Below are 14,524 nucleotides of genomic sequence, written 5' to 3' on the forward strand. Positions count from 1 at the left end.
ACACACAACTACACAATTCCACTCTACAAAGAAAGGAGAAATATGGGGAAAAATATTGATAAGCTAACACCAAAAGCACCAATTAAGACTTTTCTTCATACCAGATTTTGCACGTCTTGTGGGCTGAAATGTTATTTACTCCACAGAAAGTTCAAGTGGACAATAATGCAAGCTTCCCCGAAAATACTGGGTATCAAATTACCGAAAATACTTGAAGCTCTATCTAGCCCAGGGGTTGTCAACTGGAAGTACATATACCCCTGGGGGTACTTCGGACGGTCCCAGGGGGTACTTGGGACTGTGGTGGGGGGAAGCAGTGCATGGCGGCAGCACAGAATGGCAAATGGTGGTGATGGCTGCCATGTGAGCTCCCTGCCCTCCACTGCCACCATTCACCACTCTGCCACTGCCAGCTTCATTTTTCCACTCCCCACCCATCTGGAGAGGGGTACACTCTAGAAGAGGCACCCTCCTTAAAAAAGGTTGAAAACCCCACATCTAGCCCAGTGGTTCTAACATTTTTTTTAACTCTAAAATTCACACCAGGACCAAAAATTAATATTTAATCTACACTACTTTGTGCATTTATGACCATAATGCTCCAAGACAGAGAATGGCAAACTGTCATTCCTGAGACACAGAACAGCAGCAGTATAAGTTATATCTTGTTCTCCTAAGTAGTCATGCTTCATGAACAGGATTGTACCTCAAACAGATTCATCAGTTTGGATGCCTAATAAATTTACAGAATAGCAAATTTTAATCCATGAATTATTTTAAAATAATTCACAGACTGGGTAATAGGATAGAAAACTTTTCATTTCCACATTGCCCCTTGGATTCAGCTGTGTTGTGGAATGATTGCTTTCATTCGGTTTCATGTTTTATGGAAAGCAAAATTTGACCTTTTTCCAGTTTTGATCAGATGGATATCCTCAGCACCAAATGGTATATTGTACTGCCATTCCACTTGACAAATCTCACTCAACTCAAGGGGCCAAATACAGAATAGGTCATGAATTACTTTCCCACTTCCCTAACAAACGTCCTCTTCTTGAAATATCCTTCAGGTCAAAGATGGTCTGTGCCAGGAGGGACACAGCACTATTTGCCCATGCTGTACCTGTTCTGCATATGAGAGAGAGTCCATCTCCAGCAATAAAATCTCTATAAAACTAAGTTTAGCTAAATAAAAGCTCAAAAAAAGCCAGGGACCTCAAGGGCTCCCAAGATGATGATACAACGTTTCTATACTTAAAGTCACCAGTTCACGGTCCTACATTTTATCAAGATTCAACTTCACTGCTGATTCATAAGAGGTGCTGATGAATTTAGAGATTTGGCTACAAGGAGGAACATGACCTGCCTTACTAGGACTACATTAATAACGATTTTTGGCAAACTCCAAAACAGAAGTGTTTTCAGATTATTTAACTCCTTTTTTAACAATTTAAGTCAATTTCCAATTAAAATACCAACTCAAGTTCCTGATTTTTCCCCCCTTCTCAAAAAAACCTTTGTTGAATTGTATCTCAATACACAAATAGTTTCAGTATGTTTGAAACTGCCTTTTAGGGAGAAATATGATGGAAGAAATAAGTTCATCTCCTCTATATGCAGCCCTAAGTAAAGCTGAGTTTTTAGTTTAACTCCCCCCTGAAATGCATTTCAGCTCTGGAGGAAAATGTGCTAAATATAACTTTGTTTTTTTCTGAGCAGATGACAGAAGTAAATATAATATATTTATTAAGTCATACTCTGTGGCATGAAGGTCTGATCTGACCAAGATGTGGAGCCACTGGACAATAACCCTCCATTTGCTGGTATCTGTCCCTGGATTCCTGTACATACGGAGGCACAGCTGTCTGGGGAATTTCAATGGGCACAGGGCTTCCTCTGACAATATCTTCTCGCTGGTATGGTTGAGCAGGGGGATACACACGACGACTGTCATAGTGTGGTGGGTAAATGGGTTGCCCCATTGGAGGATACTGTTGTGGTGGCGTGTACTGGGAGTTCACCACGCGGTCCGGGAGATAAGCCGGGTAATGCTCTAAATAAGGAGGACCAGGTTCAGGAGCTGATGGAGGTCGGACAAAACGAGGCATGCACTGCGAGGACTGAGTAGGATAGTACACTCCTGAATATATGAAACAAGAATGGAAAAAACAAAACAAAAGCATCACTGATCATCAATTGCTTGCTGTCATTAACTCCTCAAAATATACCAATCTACAGCCATCTTGAAAAACAGGAGGAGCAGCAAATAATTTTTGAACATATCTGCATGTTCCAAGTGCTGTAAATAGTAAGTTTCCACATAAATGGAAAGCAATAAACCACAATCCAGGAAGTGAGGGTGAACCATACAAGGCATCAGGAAAGTGAAAAGCTAGCAGACAGCAGGAGAGGAGCCTCAGCAGCAAATGCTGAGCCCAGCACAGATTAGTTGCTGCAGTCTATGTATTCTCTTCTGCATGGATCAAAAGGAGTAATATTCTCTCTCCAACAAGGATGAACTCAGTACAGGTCTCTTCAACATTTTATGAGTGCTGATGGCTAGGAGTGTATGAATGGGTGCTGACAATCTGAGCAATATCCTTCAAGAAATCAACAAAATTATAACATAGTTTGCCTCTCTCTATTTGCTACTGCTGTCACACAAACTGATTTCCAAGACTCCAGATGAACTGAAAAAAAAGTTGGTTCTACTCTACTCCCTAGATGTAAGAATAGACTTCAAGCCCTGTAGAGGAAAAGCTAAACAGGGCTCAAGTTCCCAGTTTTGTGAAAGTTTCAGATTTTTTTTCCCAATCTGTTGGATAATCCACACATGCATAAAATTAAATGTTTTGGGTCAAATTTTGTAGATAGATAGGGTTCTCACTTAGAGATGAAGCCAAACAAACATTTTATTACTCTAGGTCTCTCACTTCTTCCTGCTCTTTTCTAGAAAACTTATTCTCTGCTTCACTTTTAATTCTTTTCTGGCTCTATGTTGGTTTTCTCTTCTCTCCTAATTTACCACACATCCCGAGAACCCTTCCGTTTCTTTAAAGCTTTACTTTCTTCATTTGTCTCTCTCATTTCTAGCAACCTCTTCTTCCTCCAATCTGTCATTCATCCATAACTGCTTCCTTGTTTGCTTCCCTATTTTATCCCTCTTTTGCTTCCTATCTTTTCCTTTCTTTGCTTCCACACCTATTACTCTCTGATGCAAACATTACTGAAGTACCTATGGACCTTCCATTTAAGGACCTCAAAGTAATTTTCATGTGAAACCTTATATGTACCTGTCACAATTTCCCCCCCCACCTCATTTACCATAAGTAAACTGAGGTACAACAACCTGTGATCTCTATCTTACATAGCGCACTTAAAAAGATCACTCAAGAATGATTTGTTATACTAAGTGAACACACACCGCTAAAAAACAAAAATAAAACAAAGAGTAAGTCTCACTTAATGCAAGGAAAAAAAACCTCTTTGTATGTGGCTGGCTGAACTTCTACAACAAAAAAAATATTTTTTTTTGGCTGACTGAACAGTGCAACACTAAAGCTTACCCACAATCTTCACTCCATGCTAGCACAGAAAGCCTTTAACCCTCATGCCACCATAAGAAAACATAAAGTTGAAGAGCCAAGTAAAAAAGATCAGGAAAAACCAAGATGGGAGGGAACAGCAGAACTGAAAAGAGGGCAAAAGACTAAAGGGCTGTTCCTGGCACACTCACCTTGTTGATAAGGTCCTGGATCAAAGGGTGGGGCAGCTCCTCTAGGATCCTGATAAAACATATCTGGTTGTTGAGCAGGATATAACTGGGACCCTCGTGGAACCATTTGCATCTGCTTGGAGACAGACATCGGAGGCAGGTCTGCTGGACCTCTAGTGGGCACAGGGTGTGGGTTCACTGGTAAGGGTGGAAGTGAGCTCTTAGGGACAGACTCCAGCCTAAGGTAGAAAGACATCATTACTAATTAGGCTGCATCATGCACCTGAAAGCACTTGAAACAGAAAATGTAAAGTAAATATTGTTTCATTTCAAAACTCTGTATTTTGATGGCTCAAACCACTTTTCCCTTATAAAAAAATCAGGAAGCAAGCAGAATTTTTCTATACCATTTTTAAGCAAACCGCAGAAAATTAGTGTTTCATTTCTATGGTGGATTTAGGGTTCCTTATTTTTTCCACCACATTTACACACACAACACTTCGAACAATATTTAGGAAGACCCGTACAAGTCAGGAGGGGATCCAGGGGCACTGCTGCTCAGGTGATCGATCTTCCCTGGTTTCAGAGCTGAATCATAGCTGGAGTCGGTCCCTCGTGAGATAAGCTGCGCCACTGTGCTGCCTGTTGACACAATTCCATTCGGCAGGGCAGAGGATTTTCTACTGGGCAAGTCCACTGCCCCTTCATCTGAGAGGATAGCTGCTGAAGGCAGGCCCACCTCATTGAGCTGACCCAAGGAGGCACTCAGGGGTCTTCTGGGAACCAGACGTTTGTTCATTTTACGAAATCTTCAGAAAAAGAAATCACACACCAAAAAATGAAACAAGAAACTAAAAGGAGTTGGGTTTCAAGATTTTTCATAGGGGTGCTACAGAAAGAGGTTCAATGTATAATTCAAGTTTCCTGAAGATTTGCGAGCCATTTATTGCTAGCATCTGATTGACAGGAGTTTTGTGGTGTTATCTGAACATTTAGTAATGCTTTCCTTCAGAAGAATGGTAAATATTTAGGACAAATTTTGTACAGATTAAGATGCAAAAAGGTGTTAATGAAATATCTAATGATAAAAAGCATTCAAGAGAAATCAAAGTTAATAATAACCCACAATAAACTTAAAAATTGGCTCCCCTAGCATATAACTTGTGTAAGAACTGGGCATTCAATTACAAGAGAAACAAAATCTGTGTATAAAGACACTACTTGTATGCGATTAGTTTTAGAAAGAGGGTAACATACAGTGGACATCTAGTTTATTTGTACAGCTTTACAAAGGGAAAAAATAGAAGGGAAGCGGACTCCTTTTTATTTTAATACTTGCCTAATAATAGCCATTATTCAGTGTTGCATGATCTCATTTTTATTATACTTTTGGAGGTTTGTAAAACATGCCTTGCCAAGATTTAAGTGCATGCATATTATTCAACATACATCATTGTTGCTGCACAATAAACTTGATCAAATTCAGAATCCTATTTCTCCCCTGTTCCAGCCACCTCTGACAAAAGCCTGGGCAAACATGAAGCTTGTGCCATGAAAATCAGAAGGCTGGGGCTCTGTTGTTGGAACAAGGAGATCAAATGCCAGAGTTGATGGAATTTTGCTTTAAGTGTCCTGGCATCAGCTCACTTGTTACAATCTGAGTGGGATGACGTGTGTGCTACCTTGGGTGCCAGAGCTGTTCCCTCCTGTTCTGAACACTAACAGTAAGTTTTTGAGGTTGGCATACTCTAAAATATAAAAGGCTTTTTAGGTCAAAACCAGCACTTTAAAGTGCCTTCAAAAGTGAAGAAAGAAGTTAATACAGCTGATGGCATTCCAGCAGATTGTGGAAAATACCACTAAAAAGGTTGTATAGTTGGATTCTTTACTAGATGAAGTTTCTGAGTGGTCTTCAGGTATTGTTGAAAAATACAGCATAAACAATAACTTAATCTAGAGGCAACAAAAACACGCATAAGGCAAAATCTGCATCAAGAGAAGCAGCTGTAATGTCAGAGTAATTAAGGGGAAGGGGGGGAGGAATCGATTAGGATCCCAAAACCGTGCTCCCTATTCATAAAAGGCAAAATTCTTTCCATCAAGGGGATACTTATCAACTCTATCACCCGCTCTGGTTGTAATCCAGTTCCAACAATCAGCATTACATCATGTTATAACTGGATTAAACTCTCATCCAGGTACTAATTTCAACCCTCATCCAGAAACTGAACTCCTCCTCCTGGTCCTGATTTCAGTTGGACAGAAAATGTGGAGTAGGTATGGCATTTGGATATAATGAAGAGGATTAACACAGCAGTATCATTACCACACTGAAAGCACTACAGATCTGAACACAACACAGTATTCCCAACAGACACATTCAACAAAAGGTGACAGAATACATCCTTTTGGCATGATACATGAGGAAGTCCTCAGCCAGACTAGCAATCACACCATACCACCCTTTGGGTTCCCTCAAGGCAGAAGAAAAAAGCACTCAAGCAACACCATGAAATCCTGTTGTGTGAACAAATGCATCAAAAACTTTAAGAGCCAGCTAATATATTTAAATATGGACACTTTGCCTTTGTTGGTTGCCAAGAGGGGAATCCATCTGCCAGTGAAACTACAGTTCTAACCATCTCAATAATAGATCTAAAACCAAGTTTGTAATGGTACCACAGAAATCTCAGTGCTCTAGGCAGTCCCAGAGCCGCTCTATCATGACAGTCTCAATGGCTTCCTTGAAAAAAAGACATAGGAAATAAGTGGCAAGTAGTAGTTCCTTCAGCAGCTCTCTAAGAAAATGTTATTTTAAGATATGCCAGCACTTTGCTCTTCTTCAGAAATTTACTACTTTCTAAATCATGAATGCAACCTCTCTTCATTGGAGTTAACTAGACAAAAGCCCAGGTCAGAATTATAGCTCAACATTCTTAAGCCATCTTTAGAAACCACAACTTTACACCAACTTTACATCTTCTAAGCAGAATTGTAACCGATGCAGCCAAATCCAGTCCTGACACACAAGATTTCATCTGCAAAATAGATGGGAGACCCCTCACATATAACTGTTTCAGAGTTAAAGTACCAGACTCCCCAAAGTACTAACCATCCCAAAAAGCTTGGTCAATTAGAATTCTATGAACACTGAAATGGAAGGAAAGAAAGTAAGTCTCCTTCATGGTGGGCGCAAAACTTTGAATATCTGTATCATCACTGATCAAAACTAGTAACATGAAGATTTCTAGCCCCAGTGCTTTAGCTTATCCTTGCTCCAGTTACATTTATTACGTGCATGCCAATATAAATAGATGGGTGGGAAGAGGGTGGAAGACAAGAGAGAATTATTTTCCAAACCAGTGGAAAACAAGCTTTGTGGCAGGCACACCACCAGATAATCCCCTGAATACCATTCCAGTCCTCTTCCCCCTTCTGCTCTGCAGCAGCTCTGCTTTCTGCTCCCTTTCCTGTACACTCTTGCTTGATCTCTTCCTCTGCTTTCTGCTCCCTGCCCTATCTATTGATGTGTTCCTTGATCTGCTGCGTACCACACAGAAGCTACTTATGCCACTTGTGGCATGCATGGCTCAGGTTGCCTATCCCTGTTCCAAATGATGACTAGAGCATGCAATTAGATGTAAAGCATTCATTCTCCCCAAAAAACCCTAGTCTAGTCTAATGAAAAGAGGCAAGAACAAGGATTTCATTATTTCTGTATAAACAAAACACACCTGTATTATTTCACTGGGTTTTTGTTTCTTTCTTACATGAAAGAAAATATATAAAACTCTCCTAAAACATCCATGTGACATTTCTCAATATCTGACTGGCATTTTAACTAACTTATAAATATTAACTTTTGGACTGAAAACAATCATAAGTAATTCCAGCCCCAAAATGGAGGACTTCTGAGAAATTCTAAACCAAGCAACACAAGTTTCATATTTTCCATTAAAAATGCCATCTTAAGTCAGGCAATTCATCCCAACATAGCTACAATCTTTCAAATGTCCAATTGCTGTACTAAGACTATATGACAGAATTCACTTGTCCAGCTGCTATTTTCAGTATGCTATAACCTTAGACTTAACTGTTTATAAGTCACTGAAGAATAGACAAGCTGACAAGTTCAGATGAGTTTCTGGTAAAGGAAGACAGCTTTCAGCAGGCCCTGCTCCAAGCTTCCAACTCTTAAATCATATAAAAGCCTTATAAAGATGACTAAGCAAGATGCATACATCTGAATGATGACAAGATCCAAACACTCTCTCACCTGACTAAAAAGTTGAAGTGATCAGCAAAAAAAATTGGAAAATGTAAGTATACATACCTGGATGCAGTTATGGGCAGATCTAAGAATTCAAGGAGAGTGCAGCCCACTCCCTCTAGCAGACCGACCATGTCACAGCAGCAGTTGCTAGGGACTTTTGTCCCTGAAGCAGGCTAATTTTTCCATCCATCTCCCTTAGCCTACTCACAGAACACCCTCCCCTGCAATAATCAAAGGTATCTCTTCCATCCCTCCTTCCGTTTTTCAGCAGCAATTACCCAGGATTTGCCTCTGGACATAGGAAGGGGGGACCCGCCCACTGCTGCCATTGTTCCAGCCAACTCAGGGAGTAGGGGTTGAGCCCCAGAACCATTCTTGCTCCACTCCAGCCAGGGCTTCTGAGTGGCACCACAGGGTGCTAGGCTTAGCCTGGGAAAGCACTCTGCACAGCTGCTTCCTTCAGCCCCCAGCTGGAGCAGAGCAGCAGTGGTCCTGGGGCTTCCACCCCACCTCTGGGTCACCTAGGGACAGTGATGGCAGTGGACAGGTCCCTCCTTCACCTGCTCCCCGACTGGTCCCCCTGGACATTCCACACTAGCCCAGGGCTCCAGCCACACCTGGGACTCCAGAGAGGACCAAAGCATCTAGGGTCATGAAGAACTGGAGCCACTGGCACTTGATCTACACTGTGGAAGGTGGGGTGCAACTATACCACTGCACCCATCCTGGATCTGCCCCCTTGAATGCAGTCAAAGGCAACAAAGACTTATTTTTTTTATTTCAGCACATTGTATAGTGCATGCTTGTTTCAGGTTTTAAAATATTTATAAATCTATTATTGCCAGATGAGGCAAAATTTGCATTCTACCTTGAGGGTTATATACATGCTAAACTTTACATTAAACACCTCCCCCCCAGTTATACTCTCAAGAAGTTAACAGTTTAAATGCTTTTAGGGTAACATGTAGAGAAGCCCTCCCACAAACTTCTAAAGTTCTGATAAATTATTCCTATATGTAATGGCAGAACAAAGGAGTAAACATTTTCTAGCACAGGAGAGACTTACTTTTCTAGCTCCTCTTGCGAGTGTGCAAAGGTGCAGCTGGCCCCACGGGGACACCCCCCTCTTTGCTTCATGTCTCGGCACATGTATGTTTTATACTTGCTGTGCTGAGGAGGCTGACCAGGTTAAACAAAAAGAATATTTAATATCAATTACCATAAAAAATTAACAGAGAATGTGATTACAATGCTCTTCCACTAGAATATTCAAAAATGAACATATTACTAACTTAATCAGAAATGGCCTCAACTGAAATGCGTGACTGGAGAAGTTTTAAAAGTTGAGTCTGATAAAAGATTATCTTGCACTTTGGAGTAGATATTTTGACAGTAGAATACATTTATAGCAATTTCAATATACCAGGGGTGGGCAATAATTTCAGCTGAAGGGCCACTTAAGAGTTTTCTTGACCTAACAAATATTTTTGTAGCAATTCATGTATTTATGTAGTTTATATAGAGGTGATTGCATAATATGTCAAAAATTAAGTCTCACTCTTGTATATTGTATGGGGGGTGTGGGGGAGTGTGCAGTGCGGACTTGGAGGCCTGGATGCAGCCTGCCAGCTGTATTTTGCCAGCTGCTGCTACATATAATATAACTTCTTACTAAACTTGGATGGGAACTAGAGGTGTGTGAAATGGGCCATATTCGATTTGGATTTGGCCCGAACTGGGGGACAGCAATTCAATTTGTTGATTCAGATTGCTGTCTCGATTCGATTTGGCCAAATCCAAATCCAAAAATTCAATGCTGATTCAGAGAATCAGCAATCTGGCTATAGATACAGCTGTAAATGTTTTATCTACATACCTTGAGGTAACAGGCACAGCTCAGGAATGCTGAGATGGTGGGACAGATGAAGTGTCCCACTGGAGTGGGGGAGTCCCCCCACATGCTCAGCACCGGACCAAGAAGTGGACCACAAGTACTTTGATCGGGTACTTCCAACCCAGGAGGCAATAGTTGCCAAGCTGGGGGGACTGGGAAGTGGACTGGAAGTCTGGAGCTCTGCGGTGGACCCAGAAGTGGACTGGAAGTGCTTCTGGTCCACTTCCAGGTCTGCCAGTGAGCGCACTGGGGAACCCTCCCCCCATGCTCTGTGGGACACTCCATGCGCCCCAGTATCTCAGCATTCACAAGCTGCCTGGTACCTTGAGGTATGTAGACACTATTTTAAATGTTTTTTTCTATGTCCAAACCATCAGATCTCTCCAAATCAATTTGGAGGGTTCCAATTCGATTAGATTCAGAGAGGATTACAAGGGTCTCCTGATTTAATTTGGATTTATAGATTCGGCCGCTGAATTAGGCCGAATTAAGTCAGTGACCGAAGCTTCGCACACCCCTAAAGGGAACAAACTGTGGTTCAGTGACAAGTAAAAGTAAGTCTACATTATGCCCCACTAAATAACTATCCGCTTAAGTTAGCATAATGCTTGGTAATCTGGTTTTGCCTAAAAATTGCCTATTTACTGAGAAAGCAAAAAAAGAATAAGCGTTGTGCAAAATCTGCAGAAGTTCATCAAACTGTTTGAGTTACGGATTATAATTCTGCCAATTATTACATTTTTCTTCATTCTCCTGTTAGTTGACAATGACTTATTACCCTTCTGAGCTTCCTACGTAGTTAGATCTCACTGAACTTTCCAGTGTTGTTTGTATCTGCATAATAGATTTGTAGTTAGACAACATTAGTTATTATCCATGGACAGCTCAGGACCCAATCCTGCTCACGTTTAGGTCAAAGTGGTGTAGGGGAGGTGTCAGCTTGTTTTCTGAGATTTTTTATTTATTTTTATAGTTAAATCAGAAAGAACAAGACTAGGCTATGAGAATGGACTGCCCTCTACTGGCCAACTGCAGCAAAGAATCAGAAGGTTTTTTTTGTTTTGTTTTTTGTTTTTTTTTTTATAAAAGATGGATAAACAGGGCTCTTCTTTTCTGTTTTTATCTGTTTTACTTTGGAGGCAGAAGTACCCCATTTGTGGACTATACTATGGAAAACCCCATTTCCAAAGCAAATTTTGATCCTCTTTGTTTTCAAGAGACTAGGTTGGGTAAATTATGTGATTATTAGCTACAGTTACAGTTTAGTTATCTTACCTGGTTTTTGAAAGATATTCACCCTAGGAATTTATAACACCTCTTTTCATCTAAAATTCTGCAAATGCTTAAACTCAGAGAATCATTACAAACAAATGCAGGGAATACTTTTTCACTAAATAAAGCCATCACTGAGCTGAAACATGCTTTAAAACCAAACCAACCTAAAAACAGAGTACCACTAGACAAAACCACATAGGCTCTTTTTGGGGACTAGCATACTAATTTCCAGGGATCCAGGTTTTCCGTTTCCTGTGAGAAAACGGGGGGTGGGGGGAGTAAGAATGGAGATTTCCTTTTAAACTGAGAAAAACATGGATTTTTCATTTTAACGAAGAAACACACGGACTTTCCACTTTTGCAAAGAGCTCTCTGCAGGGCAGCAGAGTTCCAGCCTGCAAAGGACTGGTGGGGGGAACAGAAGGAGGTGAGGCAGGGGCCCCATGTGCATGTGCATGCTCACACATGCACATGGCCACCAGGCAGTCGGGAAAGCAGCTCCTGCAGGTAACTCTGGTGGAGGGGCTGGGGGATGGGCAGGGCTGGGACAGATGCCCAGCTGGGACGGTGCATAGGGCTTGGGGCCAGAATGAGTGGCTGCAGGGCCCCGGTGGGGAGCCACAGGCAGCTGGTCCAGAAAGGGGAAAAAGGAGCAGAGCTGGCTCTCCACTGCTGTGCACACTCCCGGGCAGGCAGATGCGCCACCAGATCTGTGTGTAGGGTGGGAGTGGGCTGTCTGCTGCAAGCTCTGGCTCACTGCCCTGCTGCCCTCCCCCCAGTGCCTCTTAGTGGGTTGGACCCAGTGCAGCAGGGCAGAGTGGCCAGGAGGGGATGCTTTTCACTGCTGCAAGCTCCACAAGACCCTGGTGAAGTACTCCTTGCCCACCCAGCAGCAGTGAAAGCAATGGTGCAGAGTTGAACCCCTCATTGCTGCTGTGCAGGCAGGGGATGCTTCACTACAGCACTGTGGAGCTCACAGTGGCAGCATGGCACAGGGCTGTGGGTGGGGAGTGAGGGGCCTGGACCTGCATCCTGGTGAGCACAGGGGTCAGAGGGAGCTCTGATTTTTCATGATAAATCTAAAAATGAGATACCAGAAGTTACAGGTACTCAGAATTTATTTTATTATAGTGATTAAGGCACTGGTGGTGTTCCATTTTAATCAGAGGATTTGTAATTTTTAAAACAGAGAAAACCAGGATCCCTGCTAATTTCCCTCTACCTTCAGGTAGATTGTTTTCTTCTCTTTTCAAACTGATATGCTGTGTAAAGTGGTGTGACAAATTTCCTAGTATGATTAAGGTTCACTAGGGACTTCCAAAGGTGTTTTAACAACATGCATTTGAACCCATGTTCCCAGATCTGACATACGAATAGAAACAGTCTTTACCTGTTGCTGATCTGTTCCTTTCTTGCTGTGATTCTGGATGTAATCAACTAGTCCATGTACCACAGTCCTTACTGCAACTAATCCATTTTCCAGTTGTTCCCAAGTTGGGGATGGGGCATCTAAAATATCCACAAGACAATACTTTATTCTTAATAAGAATTTACCACAACTGTTTTTTGAAGGTTTCAGTTTAGAAAACAAACCAACCAACCAACCCACCCACTCCCAGAAACTAAAAAAGTAGTAAATTGCAAGAAATACAGTCACAAAAATCAACACATTTAAAAATCAATAAATGTTAAATAAAATTTAACAAATAATCAACAGAGAACTTAAAAGGAATATCAACAAAGAACTTAAAAAGGTATCACATAAGGGCACCAATTGCTTAAAGAATTAAATTATTTACGTGGTCAGAGAACCAAGCTTCATATCAAACAGCTTCGTATCAACCAAGCATCACATCAATAAGCCACTATTTAACACCATTTCAGGAATTCGGGACATGGTTTAATTTTGCTAATCCTGTGACGAGAGAGCTCCCTGATGTGCTAATATTTAGTGAATTTTTTTTATGAAGATTGGGTCCAGGTCTTCTTATCCAACAGTCTGCTCTCTCTGCAAAACCTCATGTCACACAGACATCCCTTTAGGTAACAGCATTCCGTATCAACATTAACCTAGATAGTCTAGAACTGAAGACACTACATGGCAACACAAATTGGGCCATTCAATGTAAAACAGAGCTATCTGATAAACACAACTATAATCAAAAGCATGGTGATAAATTAAATAGTCACTATGAAAAAGGTATGCGTTTATGCTTTTAGTTGGTTAGCTTCTTTTCCAGCTACTTAACATAAATTCAGCTGACAATATACCACCATGCATATATACTTTGAATCAGTGATTCTCAGTGATTTTCCAAGGGGTGCCTTGAGTATAACAAGGTTGAAAATGACTCAAAAGGACCTTAGGAGGGCTTTATTTACATTTAAGTGCCTCCAGAAATTTCGTAATGTAGTTGAATTTCATTATCCTCATTAGGTCTTTAATTTATCAGATGTCTTCTACAGGTAGGAGGAATATTTATATAAACTGAACCAAGTGTGGCCCACTGCAAAATCAAGGTAAGAAATCTTGCCCGACTGGGATCTTAATTGGTGGTAAAAGGGGAGGTAGGGTGGTGGTAGTTTCATGTACCAACTCCTCGATAATAAGCATCAGATACATTTGAAGTCCCATTCTTCTCTAGTTCTAGAAAGGGAAAAGAAACTTTCTTTCATATCTCAGTTCCCCACAAAATTTCCTGCCTAGTGAGAAAGAGGTGGAGGAAATATTTGATAGCCTATCCTCCTCCAAGACTATTCTGGCCACTAGAAAAAAAGAACCTGACCAACATTCTACCTCTCCTTATCTGTTCTCCCATGAGAAAGTCAGCCCCCAACAAGCAAACTATCATATCTGATAGTGTCATTGCTGCCATAGGGATAGAATAGCAATCATGCTGCTAATCTCAGTTCATTCTTCCTTTCCAAAGCTATAAAATATCAGACATGCACATCAACTGCGTGTAGAGTTTTTTGGCAGATTCAGATAGAAGGCACTGTCATGATATCAAGAACAAACTGGTCCTCCTCAGGAAGGTCCTCTTTGAAACCTTAAATCACCTAATGTTTTGGGGAGGCAAGAGGCTGCAAGGGGCCAGGCAGAGAAGGGGACACAGGCTGCAGGGGTACAAACTGTGGGGGGAGGCAAGACAGCCACCTGCCTCCCCTTCCTCTGGCACATCCTCTCTCCCTCCCACTGCTGGCTCACTGCAGCAGCGGTGGGGGGGACAAATTTAAGATGACCTTCCTACAATAATTAGATTGTATACATAGAAAATTCTAACAAAATGTATACATTTTCTATATACCACATTTAATTATTGGGGTAATTTAATTATAATTAAGATAATTTAATTATCTTAAATTC

General features: G+C 41.3%; 1 protein-coding gene across 7 annotated transcripts in view; it reads right to left on the bottom strand.

Moving 5' to 3' along the window:
* Nucleotides 1-14,524, bottom strand: part of RC3H1 (ring finger and CCCH-type domains 1) — a 96,903-nt gene that overhangs the window by 19,394 nt on the left and 62,985 nt on the right. For 6 of the 7 annotated variants that reach the window (XM_090047767.1, XM_090047765.1, XM_090047766.1 and 3 more), the window contains 5 exons: nucleotides 12,548-12,666; nucleotides 9,055-9,167; nucleotides 4,243-4,524; nucleotides 3,737-3,954; nucleotides 1,758-2,140 (listed from right to left, as the gene is read on the bottom strand). In XM_090047767.1, the coding sequence (XP_089903893.1) occupies nucleotides 1,758-2,140; nucleotides 3,737-3,954; nucleotides 4,243-4,524; nucleotides 9,055-9,167; nucleotides 12,548-12,666 (1,115 nt within the window). The remainder of the gene's footprint in view (nucleotides 1-1,757; nucleotides 2,141-3,736; nucleotides 3,955-4,242; nucleotides 4,525-9,054; nucleotides 9,168-12,547; nucleotides 12,667-14,524) is intronic. The other variant, XM_090047768.1, reaches the window with a different exon arrangement.

This window comes from Crocodylus siamensis, chromosome 5, assembly GCF_052110815.1.
Source record: "Crocodylus siamensis isolate JL-2025a chromosome 5, ASM5211081v1, whole genome shotgun sequence".
Taxonomy (NCBI): Eukaryota; Metazoa; Chordata; order Crocodylia; family Crocodylidae; genus Crocodylus; species Crocodylus siamensis.